General features: G+C 34.9%; 1 protein-coding gene across 1 annotated transcript in view; it reads left to right on the top strand.

Annotated features, from left to right (window-relative positions):
- The window catches only part of NEBL (nebulette), a 183,457-nt gene that overhangs the window by 67,053 nt on the left and 104,429 nt on the right, over positions 1-11,975 (top strand). The window contains exons 8-11 of the mRNA XM_007936355.2: positions 1,232-1,345; positions 3,734-3,838; positions 8,910-9,014; positions 10,844-10,951. Of these exons, the coding sequence (XP_007934546.1) occupies positions 1,232-1,345; positions 3,734-3,838; positions 8,910-9,014; positions 10,844-10,951 (432 nt within the window). The remainder of the gene's footprint in view (positions 1-1,231; positions 1,346-3,733; positions 3,839-8,909; positions 9,015-10,843; positions 10,952-11,975) is intronic.

Raw genomic sequence — 11,975 nt, 5'->3', positions numbered from 1 at the left:
CCCCATCTTCCTTCCGAGGAGTGGCTGGTGGGTTTGAACCGCCAGCCTTCTGGTTAGCAGTCAAGTGCCTTAGCCACTATATATTTCTCTACTCATGAGGAAAAGAGTTCTACAGGGTAAGTTCATAGTCCTTTCTCTGATTGCCCTAAAACTACTTCAGAACAGAGAAAAATAATTCACAGTGAACAAAGCTGCTCTGGTGGTGTAGTGGTTAGTGCACTCAGCTGCTATCTGGAAGGTTGTTGGTTCAAACCCATCAGCTGTTCTGCAGGAGAAGGATGAGGCAGTCTGCTTCCATGAAGATTTGCAACCTTGGAAGTCTTTCTATGGGGCAGTTCTACTCTGTCCTGAAGGGTCACTATGAGTCAAAATCAACTCCGTAAAGGTGTTTTTTTTTTTTTTTTTTTTTTTCCCCCCATACACACACACACACACATATGAGATAGCTCTGCTGGTGAATACAATCATAGATTTAGACCAAAGAAATTATGTTGTTGTTGTTAAGTACTGTTGAGTTGGACCCGACTCAGAGCAACCCTTCCCCTCTTGGATTTCCAGGGCAGTAGGAAGTACATTGCCTAACCTTGCTTTCAGGTAGTGACTGGTGAGTTTGAACTGCTAGCCTTCTGGTTAGCAGTCAAGTGCCTTAGGCACTATGCTACCAGAGTTCCCAAAGAAATAATGATGCTAAATAGATCTCATGTATTTCAGAAAATTTAATCCCCAGAAATAAAATTTTGAGCACACATAAGATAGGGAAAATGATGCGGAAAAATAAAAAGTAGAGACTAAAATCCACTTCTCTTCCTTTATTTGGAGTAATTTCTTTACAAAAATTCATATTCACATTTTAGGGCCTGGAGCCCCTTTTCTAAATGTGGTAGACTTAAGAGATTTGTGGACTCAATTTCTAATCCTCATAGATTATAGGAATGTAGAAGTGAAAACTGACATTTAAAAATCTTGATATTTTAGCGTATAATTCTTTTTAATGGGATTTGGGTTCATGCCTAATTGCATTTATGATCAATGTCCCAGTAGAATACTTTTTCTTAAAACTTTTATGCCCAATTAAGCTCCATGGGGGAAAAATACCAGACATTTAAACTTTGCTGCCATTTCACTTTTAAGGTAGATTTTATTCAATCAAATTAAAATTCAGATGTGCTGCTTTTAAAGCTTGAAGGTGAATGTGCTATTTAATTTATCCTATTTTCTTTTTTTATGACAGATTAAATACAAAGAAAAATTTGATAATGAAATGAAGGATAAGAAACATCGTTACAACCCCCTTGAAAGTGCTTCTTTTAAGCAAAGTCAGCTTGCTACCATACTAGCCAGTAATGTAAGTTAATTTGTGTCTTATGACTTATAATTGATAGAAAATGATTTTCAATTTCTTCTGATTCTTGTTTTCTGAGGATGGCTGCTTTGTAATTACTGATAGTTAATCAAGATCAAAAAGGAGCCTGGTGGTGCAGTAGTTAAAGCATTCAGCTGCTAACCAAAATGTCAGCAATTTGAACCCACCAAGCCACTCTGTGGAAGAAAGATGAGGCAGTCTGCCTTAAAAAACTCTATGGGGGCAGTTCTGCCCTGCTCTGTAGGGTCACTATGCATCAGAATCCACTTGATAGCAATGGGTTTTAATTAAGATCATGTAATTTCCAAGTAATTTGTAGTTGAAAACACTGATATATATGTCCTCAAAGCTTTTTTTAAACAATTACTGTTATATATTATTAATGGTACTGATTGCTAATTAGTTAACAAGTGTTAATAATAAAGTTATTATAGCTGATCAAGAGTAGAAATAGATTTTAAAATTTTACAGAAAAGGAATGTATATTATCGTGAATTAGTGGTTAGGACATTTGTTAACTCATGTAATTATGTCCATTAGAGTAGGTTTATTGTAAAGTACTACGTGGTACATGATAGTAAAGAAATTTTCAGAAATTTTATTTTATTGGATTATAATTTCTTTTTATCCTCTATTTAAATGCTGTGAAATTATTCTTCATATGATTTTATTTTTAATAATGAAGGTTTATTTTAAAAGAAAAAATGCTTTAAATCCTTATTAGAATTAGGCAGATTATAAAGACAAGAACTTGAAGAAAACTGATCCCTTTGCTTTAACTGAAGGATATGTAGTATACCTCTTCAAGTATTGAAATTAAATATTGTTGAACTGTTACTTTGTTAAATCATCTAAACTCTTCAACTCCTGTCATATCCTTGGGAATTAATGTGTTTTACTTTTATCATTGTTTAGGAGGCATTGTTATTTGTGTTGAATAACCAAGTTTTTTGGTCGATGTTGTTTCCAGCAATTGAAATGGGTATTTCTGTCTTGTAGGACCTCTAAAAATACCATAATGATTTCTTTTTCTTACCTGATATATCTGTTTTTATAAAAATGTAGAAAAAAATAGAGATGGAATATGCTTATTAAACTTAGAGCGTTGTGTTGAAAGCTCGAAATTTAGAATCAGATTGTTTGAATTTGAGTCCTCCTTTAGGAGCTCTGGTGGTGTAATGCCTAAGGCATATGACTGCTAACCAGAAGGCTGGCAGTTCAAACCCACTTCTTGGAAGGAAGGTTGGACAATCTACTTCCGTAGTGATACCGCCTCGGAAACCCAAGGAGGGGTTGCTGTGTGTCGGATCCGACTCGACAGTAATGAGTTTGGTTTTTTGGTTTTACCACTTAATATTATACATTCATCTTTCCATGCCTTGAGGAACTCTGGTGGTACAGTGAATAAAACATTTGGCTACTAAGCAGGAGCTTGGTGGTTTGAACTCATCAGCTATTTACTCAACAAGAGAAAGATGAGGCAGTCTGTTCCCATAAAGATTTACAGTAGAAATCTCAGGGACCATTTCTATTCTGTCCTGTAGGATTACTGTGAGTTGGAATCAACTTGATGGCAGTGGGTTTGGTTTACATGCCTCAGAGTCTTCATCTGTAAAATGGAATATTTAAAATACACATCTCCTAGGGTTGTTGTGGAAATTAAGTACCTAATAGATGCAAAGTGCTTAGAAAAGTACCTGGCATGTAGTAAGTGCTTCATATATTTACTGTCAATAATATTTTATTACAAGTATTTCCAAGCAGTTGGTAAGAAAAAGAAGAAGAAAAAAAGCTTTATACTGAAATAGAAAACCCATAAGGTCCTAAAATCATTGCAAAAGCCTAAAATCACTTTGAAGCATACTTGAAATACTATACCAAAGAATAAAGTTACTATTTTCTTTACTTTGGAAAGTAGACATTCTGATAAAATTAATTGATCCTTTAATAGCATTCTTTCTGAATATGTTAAAGGGATTATCAAAATATTTTTTAAGTCCTTGGAAACAAAAACTTTTTTTAAAAAAAAATCTGATTCAGTAGTAAATGAGCTCCATCTAGTGGCTATTAGGAAATTTACCTGTCAATTTACCACTAAATAGTATGAGTTGATTCCGACTCATAATGACCCCCTTTGGGTTTCCAAAGTGGTAAATCTTTACTCAAGTACATTGCCCAGTCTTCCTTCTGCAGAGTGGCTGGTGGGTTTGAACTGCCAACCTTCTGGTCAGCAGTCAAATGCCTTCAGCACTATGCCACCAGAGCTCCTTAAATAGTACTTTAAGATGTTTTAGAAATAGTAATAACCATAAGACAAAAGCAAGTATTTTCTTCTCCGAGATGGCCTTTTGTTCCATATTCTTTCCATAGGTGAAGTACAAGAAAGACATTCAAAATGTGCACGATCCAGTTTCAGATCTCCCCAATTTGTTGTTTTTAGACCATGCTTTGAAAGCCAGCAAAATGCTGAGTGGTGTAAGTGGGTTGCATTGTATGAGTGTCTACGTGGAGCAAACACATCTGCTGTGCTGATAATCTCACCTGGCTCCTTAGGACTGCCTGAGTGTCACTGCTCCCTTAGTGGCTAATTTATTTAAAAGTAGTCCTCTGTTTGCTTCATTGCACCGAAGTTGTTGCTTTACATAGAACGTTCTTGCTAGCTTTCTATTGTCTCTTGAATGAAAACTCTCCTGTTGAACAACTAAGCTTGTGTTTGCATGAGCACTCTTCCTGTTCCTTCTTCCCCTTTCTTTGTCTTATTAGATAAAAGTACCTTAAAGTTCAGTCCCTTTGTCTTTTTATTTTGTACAGGTCAGAGCAATGTGTCTGGTATTCAGTAGGTCTCAGCCTAAATGTATTTTCTCTGAAAATAAGTCCTGAAGGCATTTATAGTACATTGGGACTATGATTTTAATCTTGTGATGGTTTCTGTATTCTCTGTTGATGCAAGTAGAAGAGGAAGATGATTTCTTTATGTTTTAACTAAAATATTTGTGTGCACTGTCTGAGTGGGCTGTCTGAATTTTCATCCCCTGGATGTTTTTTTTTAACTACTCAGTGCATCTGGACTGTTACTTTGTGGCTTTCATATATAATGACACCTGGCCACCTGTGGCTCCATTTTGTACATCTCAGAACACTATGTTTATGATGAACTATAATTTGACCTTATTTTCATGCTTATTTTAATAATCACTCACTCACTTATCCTTCAGTGAACATCTGCTTTGGGCCAGGCATAGGTCAGATGGAAAAGCAGATGTTGGGCACAGAATGTAAATAAGTGAAAAATCAGTAAAACCCGTGAAAGTTGGAACCTGTGTAAGGCGGAAACCTGTCAGAGAAGTAAAAGTCAGATATTTTCCACTAATAGAGAGTGATGGAAAAGTGGAAAGACTATACCTGGTCAAAGGCGGAAACCTTTGGACACCTGGGAAAACAAAGCATTCCTGTTGAGTTCCAGCTCTCATAGGTTTCACTGTACAGGTAGTCCCTGATTTACCATGGGGTTCCATTCTGACATATCTGTTGTCAGTTGGTTCAGATGTAAGTCAAATACCTTATATTTCTTTTTTTCAGTTTTCATTATTATTTCCTTTTGTTATCAGTACATTTACAAATCCAGTCTTTAAACATCTGCAAGTATACATCTGATGAAAATGATAACATTCCACGAATTATATGCTGCAATATTGCTTGCAGTACCTATTACTAATGATAAGATTACACACACACACACACACACACAAGCAGTTCTAAGTATGGTTTGTGGTAACTTGAATATGTTGTCAGTCAGGGACTACCTCTCCTTGTCTTTCATAGACTTGACCACAGTCATGGAGCTAAAAATTTGTAGTCAAAACCTGGCTACCAAACTATTAAATAATGAGATACAGCTTCAGTTCAATTTGATAAATGTTTATACATGGCTTTGATAGATTGAAACTTGTGTCCATTATTTTGTAATCTTCCTTTCTCCATCACCACTATTGCCATTCTTCTTGAAATATGTATTATGCATGTAAATAATTCATACTTGAGGAGCTTTTTTATTTATTTTTTGTTGCTGGCCCTTGGCTGAAGGCTGCATGCCATTCTTTCCAGTCTATTGAGCAGGCAATGAAGGTTAGAGGATTATTGACAGGTCCAGAATTAACACTCAGTTCTAGGAAGCTTAAATCATGTTGTGCTGCAATTTTATGTTTATTGCTATACCTCTGTACACATTTCTTTATTCAATGAGTGTCTCTGTTTCAATTTCATGTTTTCTCCCTGACTCCTAGGCATGCTTCTAAAACTTGATATAATTCTGTTCTCTAAGCCCCCTGCTTTCTTCACGTCTAGTCTTTGGCATTTGTGGCATTTGTCCTTCACTGTTGATCACTGAAATGATGCAGTGATGCTTGCCTTTGACTATTCCCTATCTGTGCTTGGGTTACATTTCCTAGGTACATATAGACTTCATCTATAAATAAGCCAGTAAAATAGCAGGGTGGTAATTAAAAAAAATTTGGCAGCTGGAACAATGTGTGCCATTCATAGGTAATGTTTCTTTCATTTTTTTTTTTTTTTTAATAATTTAAACTCTTGTTGAGGATATGCTCAGCAGAACATGTACCAGTAATTTCTACATGGTCAATTCAGTGACATTGATTACATTCTTCAAGTGGTGCAACCATTCTGTCTTTTTCTGACATAATTATGTTCTCATTAACATAAACTCAGTGCCCCTCAGTTTCCGATCTAATCTTTCAAGTTGCTGTTGTGTTTGATCCCATATAAAACCAAAAACCAAACTCTGCCATTGAGTCGGTCCCGACTCATAGCGACCTCTCCTTGGGTTTACAAGGCGGTATCTCTACGGAAGTAGATTACTCAGTCTTTATTTCTTAAAAGAGGAGAATGGTCAAGGCAGACTTTCTTTACTAGTTAAGCTAAGCTATCATTTGATTTTAAGAAGACTTCAGGGGATACTTTTGGTTTAAAGTCTAAAGATTATCTCAGAGCAGTAGTTTCAGAGGTTCATCCGGACTCCATGACTCCAGAAATTCAGTATTTCTTTTCAAGGATGTTGACCTTTTTTGTTTGTTTGTTTCATATAATAAAGGTGAAAAAAATCAGAGTAACATAAATTATTTCTGTCATATCTTCAAAAGAGAAAACTTAAGCAAAATCATATAATCTATATTTATTTTATATTTTATTTGTAAAGTTTACATTTTCCTCCAAGTGATGATTTTGCCTGGATCACAGATTTTTTTCCTCCATGGGAAAATGACTGAATGATGATTTTAAGAGAGAGGAAGTTTAAGAATTTAAAAAATGTGTTACTTTAAAGTAGCTACTTATTAAAGTTGTATACTAATAACCTGGCTCAAATTTATTGTATAAAAATTGCCTTCTTTAAAATTTTAATCTCAAAAGATTGAGATTTTCTTAGTTTATCAAGGCAGCTTAATTTTATTCAAAGATTGCTCCATAAATGGACATCTTACCAAAGTTAGTGGTTAGTTTGTTGTAAATGGCTGTCTTTTAAAGCAATCTAAATTAATTTGGTATAAACTACCATTCTTTTTATTTTAACATGTAGTATGTAAAATGTAATTAAAGGCTTATGAGTCTGTATTAATCATACTAATTAGTTTTCAAAGAAAATAATTTTTATTTGGCCTGGAAAATAGAACTCCACTAGGTTTTGTAACTTTACACAGAAAACATATGTATATAGTGTGGCTCTGTGTAGCTTACACTAGGAGGCAACAGAGACTATTATATAGGAAAAAGCAAGTATTGAAAGTTTCTTTTGCAAATCTTAATTCAGATGGGATTTTTTTTATTTAAAAAATGGAAGTTTCTGTAATTCTTTATTAAAATAGGTAATCTTGTTGAGGATGATATTTATTGATCTTGTCTTAGTATATGTCCATTATTTTCAGTATAATATCCAAGTCTTTATTAGTTCTGGACTTTAACTTAGAAATGGAATATGCTATGGTTTTATATTCCAGTCATGATTATTTTGTAAATATATATTATACAATAACTTCTAATCAAATTATAAAGTCTCTAAGTATACTGTTATATTTTGAGATTATTATTATTATTATTTTTTAAGTATTGGAGGAGGTAGAATTTAGAATTTGATCTCTTTAATATGTAAATAAATTTATTACCTTCCTGGACTGCTGTTCTCCTTTTCTTTATTCTGGTTAAAGTTTTAGAGAACACATATCTTAGCTCCCTAATGAACTGAAAGGACTTTGAGGCCAGACTACTTCTGTGGACCACTGCTTTGTCCCATATGGAACAACAGGTCTTCTGTGACAGACCCCTCTTCACTTCCATCATTCTCATCCCGGGTGTTGATTGCCTAAAACCCACATGTAAATTTCTTTATGTCCAGCTCTTTCTGGTTCCCTCTAACTCCCTTTGAAATGCTGCTTATGTGTCCCATTTTGTATGGGAAGTTGCCATTTTTACCCAAGACCTCAATGTCTAAGGAGCAACCAATTTTAGCTTCTTTAAGTCTTTGTAGGTGTGAGTCTTTGAAAGTTATCTCTAAAATTTTGTTACAAATAGAGTAGGATAGCTAAATGTGCAGTCTGCAGGGAAACAATTCATGTCTTATTGCTGCCTCTTATATTTACAGTCCTATAGTTGGCATACTTGGTATCTTTATGTTTCCCAGTCTCTTTCCAATTCACCTTTTTTGTCTGCCTGCCTAAATAGTAACTTTAATCCATTTATCCATCTTAAAAATTTAACAGATTACTCAATTTCCCTCTCAAGTGTGTTCTACTGTTATCTTTTAGGAAAATTGATTGGATTGTTTCTCACCTTCTCATTTTTCTTGAGATGCCCACAATCTTTCTGATGACTGAGCCTGTTGATAATAATTTTTCTTCTCTACCTCCAACTTTCCCATTCCTGTGTTCTTTCTTCTTTCCTTCTCACATTGTTGTTTTCAGTTGCTTTTGAGTTGGTTGTGACTCTTGATGATTCCATGTGTTGCAGAGTAGAACTTCCCTGTAGATTCTTGAGGCTGTGACCTGTAGAAAGTGTATCGCCTGACCTGTTCTCTGAGGCACCACTGGGAGGGTTCAAACTGCCAACCTTTTCGTTAGTAGTTGAACATTGAACCTTTTGTGCCACCCAGGGCCTTCTTTTCTTCTTGTATGTGCTATTTAAAGCATTCCTGTTCCATGATGATAAATTGCCTTCATTTCGCCATCTTGCCTGTTCACACAAGTCCCATCACTTGCTTTCTGTTGCACTCCTTGCAGTTGTGGTTATCTTCTAGGTGTGTGTGTACTACTAATTGTCCTCTCCCTAGCTTGAGTGTTTTATATGCTGTTCACATTGACCACATAGAGATGATCTATGCTACATTTTCTGTTTCAGAAATCTCATGTGGCTAATGATAGGTCCTTAATAACAGCTTTGCAGCTCTTTTTGGCTTATATTTTTCAGTTTGCATTACTAAGTAGAAATCGGTCCGATCAAGTACGCTTTCATTCTAAATGTATTTTCATGTTCTTTATTTTAGCGAGAATATAAAAAGCTTTTCGAGGAAAATAAAGCACTGTATCATTTTGACATGGATGCTGCGGAACATCTGCACCATAAAGGCAACGCCATGCTCCAGAGCCAGGTACACAAGGGTAGTGCGCTTGGGGCCAGGACCTGGGGCCCACCCCCACACTCGCTGCTCGTTACACCACAGCTCTGAAGCCGAGATTATGCTGTGTTGAAAAGAATGTGCATCCTCAGAAAGAGCTTTGGAAAACCTCCAACACTATTTTCTATATATTTATTGGGTCAGGGGAGCTTGAAACACATTGCATACAATAAATGACTTCATGGTTAAAAACTTACAATACAGCGATTGATTAAGCAGTAGCCAAATTTCGTGATGATTAATTTTCCAGGTGCAAGGTTGAGTTATAAGTATTGTTAGCAAGAAAAAAAAAAAAAAAAAACTTACTATATTCTTGACTGATGTCCTTTCAATTATAAAATTCTGTACTCACTGAAAGAAGTTCTTAAAAATATTTTTTCCCAACACACTTTTGAAGTTGATATCTTGTTTTTTAATCCCAAATTTAAATGGTTGCAAAAGATGTCATTTCCCGCATTTGTTAAGACAACATTTTATACCACTCTTTTCAAAATATCCTGTGTAACATAAATTCCATAATGATTTGATGTCCACCTTCATTTAAAATAAACAAATCAGTTCTCCATTAAAATTTGGAACTTGACATAATTTTTGTTCTGTTTTTAATTTGTATTTTCATTCCACTTTCCGCACAGAATTTTATCCTTATGTGCCTTTTTATATTATTATGCTTCATGCTATTCCATTGTTCACTCTATTATACGTCTCTGTAACAAAAATAGGTCTAAAATAGGAATTTTATAATCTATGTTTCCTGTTACCATAAAGTTCAAATATTAAAAATTTATTTTGGATTGAATTAATATTATTATTAGTGTACAGCCAATCAAATTACTAGATAAATAGTTATTAAACATTAGAATTTTAATGAAAATGCATTTCTGAATGAAATGAATCAAGAAAAGTAATCAAAATTTTCTGCCAGTTTAATTTAAAGAAAGTTATGACAGAAAAGCCTGCTATTCTGGCAGCTTACACATAATTTTATTTTTTGTTATTAGTTGATAGAAAATAGCAAATCATTTTATAAGTTCCAATCAGATGAGGATTAATTGTAGTTGAAATAAAAAATTCATGATATGCTATTATTAAATAATGCATGGTGAAACTAAAGAAATCATAAGAAAACCCTGTCCTTGTGTTTTATTTAGTGTCTATGGAAAAATTCAGCAGTCCCAGAAAATGTCCTCCCTTTTGTCTGACAGATAATCACATCCATGTTTTCCTTCTTGTTTATGATTTACTAATAGACATTCAAAACTATCACAGGGATCCATCTGTGTTCTTTATATCCATACCACTCTGTCTATATCTCAAGATAAGGAGCTGTGGTGTTACAGTGGCTAAAGCATTCGACTGCTAATCAGAAATTCAGCCGTTCAAATCCACAAGCTGCTCCAGGGGAGAAAGATGTGGCAGTCTGCTTCTGTGAAGATTTACAGCCTTGGAAATCCTATGGGAAAGTTCTATTCTGTCCTATAGGGTTGCTGTGAGTTGGAATGGACTTTGATAGCAGTGGGTTTGGGTTATATCTCAAGATAAGCTTAGCTATTTGATAAAATATTTTATACTTACAACTAAATAATTTATTCTAAATTATTTTTTTATCACCTCAGAAAATTTTATATATTACCTTCCTACTTCCTTTTGTGTGACATTTAGCACAGGGAACCTGGTGACCCACTTAAATAGAATATTAATTTTTAAAAATAGGATGATTAATTTTGGATGTATATTTTACTTTGCTCTATTTGTATACAGGCTTTTAAGATTTATGTATTTTTTCTACATTTTTAATGAAGGTTAAATACAAAGAAGAATATGAGAAAAGTAAGGGAAAATCGATGCTTGAATTTGTGGAGACACCATCATATCAAGCTTCACGGGAGGCTCAAAAGATGCAAAGTGAGGTGGGTCACTTTGTTTTGTTATCAAAGTGCTTAACATATAGTTGACATTTTTTCATTGGAAAAACCAAAACCAAACCCACTGCCACTGAGTCGATTCCAACTCATAACGTCCCCCATTAGGTTTCTGAGGTGATAAATCTTCACAGAAGTAGATTGCCCTAGGTTCCTTCTGCAGAGTGGCTGGTGGGTTTGAACCGCCAGTCTTCTGGTTAGCAGTCAGATGGCTTAGGCACTTCACCACCAGAGGTCCTTTCATTTGAAAGGAACTAATAAAGTTGTTTTGAATGTCCAGTGGGTCTAGAGGAAAGGGCACACAGCGGTGAAGGTTCAGGGATCTGCACCTTAAATCAAGCACACCACTGCTGGGGATCTTGTCCAAGTCATTGGGGGTTCTCTGATCCTTAGTTTTTCCTCATCTGGAAAATAGGGACACCAGGCTAGATGAGTTCTTAAAAGTTTTTCAGCTGTAATATCCCATGATTATAAAATGGATGCTTTAAGTTGTGTCAGTGTAAAACAATGATGAATAGATAAAAACTAAAAAGAAAATAAAGAGCTGGGGTTTTCTGTTGGTTGTTGTTTTTGCAATGACCATAGAACTAACAGTTAAATACATATTGTTTGCTAGGTGATATGTTAAAGACTTTATATTTTCCAGCTCATCTCATGAAAATAATGATGCTAGGTGGGTTTCACCCCTAAATTTATAAATGCATCCAGTGAAATCAAGTGTCTTACCTAAAATTACACATTCAATAAATGCTGATGTTTTATGTTCTGGTCAAAACCCTGAATTATTCCCTTTCTTCTGTTAGATTATTTGCTTCCTTCCCTACCCCCGTACCTCATAATAAAGAGTGACATAGTAGTTTTAAAATGTTCAACACATACATTGTTAAGAGTATTTTCTACTTGTCTATTTTATTTTCTGGGAGCTCTGGTAGCATAGTAGCTAAGACACTTGCCTGCTAACCAGACGGCTGGTGGTTCAAACCCACCAGCCACTCCTCGGAAGGAAGGTTGG

Source organism: Orycteropus afer, unplaced genomic scaffold (genome assembly GCF_000298275.1).
Source record: "Orycteropus afer afer isolate SDZICR_OR568_19922 unplaced genomic scaffold, OryAfe1.0 scaffold00035, whole genome shotgun sequence".
NCBI classification, from domain to species: domain Eukaryota; kingdom Metazoa; phylum Chordata; class Mammalia; order Tubulidentata; family Orycteropodidae; genus Orycteropus; species Orycteropus afer.
Note: the sequence above shows the minus strand (reverse complement) of the source record. Positions and strands in the feature narration are given on the sequence as shown.